This window comes from Trichechus manatus, unplaced genomic scaffold (genome assembly GCF_000243295.1).
Source record: "Trichechus manatus latirostris isolate Lorelei unplaced genomic scaffold, TriManLat1.0 scaffold00203, whole genome shotgun sequence".
NCBI classification, from domain to species: Eukaryota; Metazoa; Chordata; class Mammalia; order Sirenia; family Trichechidae; genus Trichechus; species Trichechus manatus.
The window spans coordinates 1,673,686-1,680,345 of NW_004444139.1; the positions used below are offsets into that span (position 1 = coordinate 1,673,686).

Here is a 6,660-nt window from a genome sequence, read left to right on the forward strand (position 1 = left end):
GCATAGTACTCTACAAAGGTCTCAAAGTGGGGTCCCCAAGTCAGCGGCATCAGCATCGCTTGGAAACCTGCTAGGAATGCAGATTCTCAGGGCCCACCTCAGACCCTCTGCATTGGCAGCGGCAGGGCTGGGGCCCAGTCATCTGCTTTACGCAGTCCTCCAGGGGTCTGGGTTCTAGCCCCAACTCCGCTTGTCACTGTCCAGCTGGGGCTTCTCCTTGTGCCCGTTTTCTCAACTGGAAATTGAAGATGACAGCACCTCCCCCATGTGTATTCCATGTCGGTGTAAAAAATCAGCTCCGATGCGACCCATGAGGATTATTTAACAAAAAAAGGGTTAAATGTCTCACAAAGGAGGTTGATGCCCTTTCCACGCCCCTCTTGCTTCACGCATCTAAGACCGTCATGAGCAGTGGTCTGTAAGCCAGGTTCTCACCTCGGAACCTTCCATCTGCTTCCAGGGTCTTGAAAGCTTCAACAGTGCATGCAATACCACGTGTGGGAGTGGAAATGGGCCTTTTCCTGGAGAGACCACCACTCAGAGCCCCCACAGCCCAGCACCATGAATCTGTAGCAGGTCTCTGCAACCCCCCCTTCCCACCACAGGCCCGTGACCCTCGTGAAACGGTAAGGACTTCCTGGCGGCCCCGGGCCCAGGAAAGGCAACGGCATGAAGGGTTAGAGGACAGAATACAGAGGGCTAGCCTGGGCCCGGTCCCCATCCCCCGAGGGGGTTTCCACATTTGCTAATGAGTAATGGACTCTGACGTGCGGGTGTGCGCACGGGGGTGGTGGCCTCACCCTGCTGTGTATTTCTGAGCCCACAGTGGGGGATGCGGCAGGGTGAGTCTGCAGGCATTTTCTCTGCCCCGGCTGCTTCACTTCCTTCATCTCACCAGCCCATCGCAGCAGCTCCGGGAGGTCCTTCTTACCTCACTTTGTAAGTAAGACTGAGGCAGAAAGAGAAGTGACTTGCCCGATGGGGCAGAGGGGATTGCCATTGTTGTTAGGTGCCAAGAAGTTGATTCTGACTCCTAGTGACCCCATGTGACAGCGGAGAACGGCCCCATAGGGTATCCTAGGCTGTAATCTATACCAAAGCAGGTGGCCAGCTCTTTCTCCTGCAGAGTCACTGGGTGGGTTTGAACCGCCAACCTGTCAGTTAGCAGCTGAGCGCTTAACTACTGCGCCACCAGGGCTCCTTCCATTTCCACTAGACAATGACATAAAGGGACTAATCTGAAAGCAAAGTGGCTGAAGGACATTTAATCCCAAGGCATGGTTTTGGCCATTTCAGCAATTTCAATGGTTCTGGGCAGAGCATGGGTCAAGGGGCAGATGGTCTGAAGGGAAAAGCAAATCAAGGCAAAAAGTGGGGGGCCTCCGACCTAACTGCCCAGAAAGCTTTCTGGCAACCACACCACTCCATCAGATCGTGCACTCAATACAGTCTCTAAAGATTAAATGTAAACAAAGGCAGTCTTTGGGGAACACAACTACCGTGTTTGAAAAGCAGTTTAGAATCCAGGTATCTGAGATCCTTCTCCCTCTGTGAGGGGCAGTCGTGGTTCACTGGGAGAGTCCCTGCTTTCCATGCAGGAAACCTGGGTTCAATCCCTGGCCAATGAACCTCGTGGAGAGACACCACCTGTCTGTCACTGCAGGCTTATGTGTTGCTATGATGCTGAACAGGTTTCAATGGAGCTTCTAGACTAAGATGGACAAGGAAGAAAGGCCTGGCAATCTACTTCTGAAAATCAGCTGATGAAAACTCTGTGGATCACAATGGTCCAACCCCATTGTGCACGGGGTCACCATGAACTGGGGGTGACTCAACAGCAGCTAACACCAGCAATCACTCTGCCCTCTGTGAGTGCTATGAGACCTCTCCAGCAGGCACTGTGCCCCCAGTGTCTGAGCAGGAGGAAGGTGGCACCTACTCACAGGTAGCAAGGCCGTGAGACTTGAGGTGCATCCTGTAGTAGGGTGGAAAACTTCCCTTAAATAAGGCCTCAAAGAAACAGACTTGGGGTCCTTGACGCCCTGCACTAGTTTTTCCAGAGAAGACTCTCATCTCGACGGCTCCCTGACTCCAACCACCCCATCAGCTCCTGGCTGAGACGCAGATTCCACGGCTAGGCTTTCTTCCTGCTTCCAACTTCTCTGGAAGCAAGTGTGCTCGTTCCTCAGCCAAGGAAATGGGCCCAGGGAAAAGGGCATTTGCTCACGCAGCCCACCAGCAGGCTGGCTGGGGTTCCAGCCCAGGGTCATCAGAGGCCACACTGCACAGCAGGGAGCCCTGAGGGGGCCAGGCCAGAGAGGGACCTGGCCCCTGCGGTGGGACTGGTCCACACCCCCAGGCGCTCCCTTCACTTAGATCCTTATCAGCGTGGCCGGAACTCGGATGCAGGGCAAGGGGATCAGCCACCTACAGGGCCCGCCACAGACGCGTCAACGCGGGAAACTGACGTAAGTTTCATTTATTCTAGGGCAAACTCAAAGGGGCTTTTGTTGTTGTTGGTTTTCCTTTTTAGCAAATTTTAGCACATTAACAAAAAAACTCTGTACATTTGCCATGATACATTTCAGAGTGAAACAAATAAGGTATAAATACAGATATGGATGTAACATGAAAAAGCCAAAACGAAAACCAAAAAGCCCACCCAGGTGTGGGGTCATGCGTGGGAACACAGTGCCAACACAGCTATTTTGGTGGCTGGTATTTTTCAGAGCACTTCTTTTTTCATTTCCAAACATTATTGTCAGCAAAGTCCTGATGGGATTCTACGAAGCTCTTACTTGCTGTCCTTTAAGGTGTGATAGTGCGCTTGATAAATAAAGGCAGCAGGGGCGGAAAACAAGGCTTAGGGACCAACATGCAGCTGTGTCGCTGCACGGGGTATCGTGAAGCCAGTGACGGTCATAGAAAGGCAGATGTCCTGTGGCTGAGCGGTGCGGCCTGACGGGGGACGGCGCAGCTGGCGGGAAGCAGAAGTCAGTGGGGTGAGCCAGCCCCTAGCGGTGGGCAGGGTGGGCACGAGACCCTGGGCAGCCAGGTAAACAGGAGAGCAAGCACAGTTCTGGGTGCCTGGCTGTTGTGTGAGTCTGTGGTTCCAGACGACAGGGCCCTGCAGGAGGTGGCGGCTACTGTCAGGATTCCAAGGGAGGCAGGGACGTGCCACCCTTCCCATTGGGGAGGTGACGGCTGCCAGGATTCTGAGAGGGAGGCAGGGACGTGCCTCCCTTCCCATGGGGCGGCGACAGCTGTCAGGATTCCGAGAGGGCGACAGGGACATGCCTCCCTCTCCAGGGGGCGGCGGTGGCATGCGTGCGTCTCCTCAGCGTGGTGGGCAGCATTTTCCAGACCTCGGCCGAGCGGCTGGCGAAGTGACTCTCTCTCTGGTCAAGAGGTTGAAGGTTGGGCAAGTGACATTCAAGGCTAGCCCTTTGTGAGTGGTATCAGAAAATGGGGCGACGCTCGAGAGTGTTCCCAACTACACTGGGGGACCAGGGGGACCTTCTGGGACGTCAGAGAACAGAAGGAGAGAGGTATTTCTAAATGCAGCAGACGAAAGGAACTCATAAATAACCTCACCGGAATGCACACTTCTACAACAGTGGGGTACCAAAAGCCTCCTTGACTCACTTGTAGACTGTGAAAAGGAAAATCCATTCATGAAATACTAACCAACAGTGTTCATCAGCCAAAGTAAGGCTTGGCCCTACTATGCTGGATGATAACCACTAAAGACACCCCGCGGTCCCCGGAAAGCAGCGGCGGGCGCCTCCTGCACCATCCACCTGCAGTGCTGGCACCCGGCCTGCCTGCTCCTGGACCTGACAGGGTGCTTGCTCTCAGAGCATATTCCCAAACAAACTGTAAATAAAGAAGAGTTACATGTTTGCTACGGTGTCCTTCACAACTTCCAAGAAAACCTCAAGGGGGGCTGTAGAAATGAGTGGTAAGAACCCGCGGGTCTCCTCAGTCCTGCCGCCACAGTGGGCTCTGCAGCGGAACACCAACCACCTCACTGAGAGGGAATATTAAAATAGGCATTTTCTTAAGGAAAAATCAGTTCAATTTAGAGGACCTGAAAGAGGAGTCAAAGGTAACAGAAGTCTTCATGATTACATGCAGAATTTCACTTGGCTCGAAGAATATTACTCAAAACTGTGATCTACCCAGACTCCAAATCTGGTTACTCTGCTTACACCAATGAAACCCTCGTGAGGTTAGGAAAAAAGGGGCCTGGTGGTTTCTCACTGAAGGGAACGAAACAGACTCTAAAATTACATTTCAAACCCTGTTTTTTTGCAATTTGCTATTCATCATAATTACTTTTTCCTTAAACAATGAGTATTCATTTCAACAGATGATCAAGGAAGAACTTCAGTTTATAAAACAGAATAATGATTCTGACACACGGTCTCTCCGGGCTTTTCTTTGATCTTAATTCTACATTAGAAAGAAGTCAAAATCCGAGGCGGTCCGTTTGCCATTTACCGGATGAACTGAGAACGTGTTAGCGTTGAGGAGTTGAGGCGAAGCTGCAGGGGACAGGAGAAAGACGGCACTGAGTCCGCACCACGCAGAGCCCTCCAAGTACTGAGGGTCACGGAGAATCACCGCCAGCACAGCGCGTCTTAGCAGTGAGACCAGCGGCTTTTCTGGTGTCTTATGTACTTGGTGAAATATGAATTCAGGCATCCACTAGATGATGCTATAATTTACCTAGATTTTTGTGTTTGGATTTAAACTCTAAGACTCCTTTGAGTGGAAGCCCTCGCTTGGCAGGGACCGCTCAGAGGGGCTGGGAGACTGCCCTGGAAGGAGACTATGGAGCGTGCCCCTGGGACTCCACGCTCAAAGTCGGGGCAGTCTGCCTCCAGGTGGAGATAAAAGCAAAACTCCCAGCATCTGTGAAAGGGCCATCTTTAGGCGCTTCAGCTCTGGCCAAGACTTGAGTGACATTTTCAGCAGTTCTCAAAATGAAGCTTAAAGACACACAAGCTTTTCACAGTGTCAGCTGTGCACGGGGCAGGTCTCTGCTCCGCGTGGGCCACACTCATAAAAGAAACAGCATGAAGAAGGAGAAACCCAAACGAACACCCCGTTTCTGTGAACAGCTAAAGAGAAAACACTACTTTCTAACGAGTGTCGGCTGGAGGCTCTGAGTGTGAAAAGCTGCACCCCGCACGCTGCCTCACGACCTCGGCAGGCTGCACCAGACAGCGTGTCCGAGTACGCCTCTTTCCTTTTCGGATTCCTTCTGCTCTGCGTGAAGACTGCAATACAGGCCTTGCTTCCTTTACATTCAATACCAGTAAGATTCTACACAAAAGCTGAGAGGGACAAAATACTGATTGTAATACAGATCTGCAGGCCTCCTTGTACTGACTGGGCGGTCGGCGAAGGGTCAGGGGAGTCTGTGAGAGGACCACCGACTACTTGGAGGTCTGCACGGAGGGCTGGCGCCGCCATCAGCTGTGTGTGGACACGTCGGAGGAGGAGCTGCTGTTGCTGTTTGTCGTCTGGGCTCTCTTTATGTATAAGTTTAACAGCTTCATCTGAAAAGAGAAGACAAAGTGAGTTCGCAGGAGGCAGAACAACCAGTAAGAAAACAGGGAAGGTGACAATCAGCAGCCAGCAGGTCCTTAGTTGAGACATTCATGACAGAAACATTCATGGAACGCCCAGTACTCACCAAACGCTACAGCAGGGGCTAGGGCCACAAGGAGCCCTGGTGGTGCAGTGGTTAAGTGTTCGGCTGCTAACCCCAAGGTCAGCGGTTGGAACCCACCAGCAACTTCCACAGTAGAAAGATGCGGCAGTCTGCTTCCATAAAGATTACAGCCTTGGAAACCCTACAGGGCAGTTCTACTCTGTCCTACAGGGTCACTACGAGTCAGAATCGAATCAATGGCAACGGATTAATGGGTTAGGGCCACCCAGATAGGGCGGAGGTGACGGTCTAGAGGAGGAGAGAGAAAAGCAAAGGGGCTACTACACAAAGAGTGAAAAGCGTTCTAATGAGGCAGCTACGGGGCTCCCTGGAGAGATGTCTGGGGGCAGAGGCACGCGTTTCAAGGGCAGCTGCAGCCCACTGGCCGAGGAACATGCGGAAGGCCCCCGCCCCACAGGGATCAGGGCACCGTGCCAAAGTCGCATGTCAAGTTCACACCTTCACTCAAGCCGTCCCTTGTCTCGCCTGCTGTCTCTCCACCCCACTTCTCCCTGCCTGACACCTCCTGCAGTGCTGTGGTACCTCTGTGAAACCCTCCCGACCTGCTCGTCGGGACGCACCTATGCCTTCCTTCCACCCCCCGCGGCACAGGGATGCCTTGTTCTGAGTTAGCAGGGGGCTCGCCAGGTCCTTCACCCGGATCCCGTGCCCTGAGGCCAGACAGTGTGTCACATGACAGCAGACCTCAGGCAGGTGGATGCTTCACAGGCAAAGGGCTTGTGGACTCGATCGCGTCTGCTTCTAACCTATGTGCCTCTGGGCTCTCAAAATCCGTTTACTAGTCCAACACCCATTCCTGATAAAAACTCTCAATAAAATAGGTACAGAAGGGAAATTTCTCAACATAATAAAGGGCATCTATGCAAAACCAATGGCCAACATCATTCTTAATGGAGAGAGGCTGAAAACATTCCCCT

The 6,660-nt window shown here is 52.6% G+C and overlaps 1 protein-coding gene across 12 annotated transcripts in view; it reads right to left on the reverse strand.

Annotated features, from left to right (window-relative positions):
• Positions 1-3,347: 3,347 nt before the first annotated feature.
• Positions 3,348-6,660, reverse strand: part of CLASP1 (cytoplasmic linker associated protein 1) — a 350,733-nt gene continuing 347,420 nt past the window's right edge. For all 12 annotated transcript variants that reach the window (XM_023742167.1, XM_023742168.1, XM_023742166.1 and 9 more), the window contains one exon: positions 3,348-5,567. In XM_023742167.1, the coding sequence (XP_023597935.1) occupies positions 5,481-5,567 (87 nt within the window). In that variant the 3' untranslated portion in view covers positions 3,348-5,480. The remainder of the gene's footprint in view (positions 5,568-6,660) is intronic.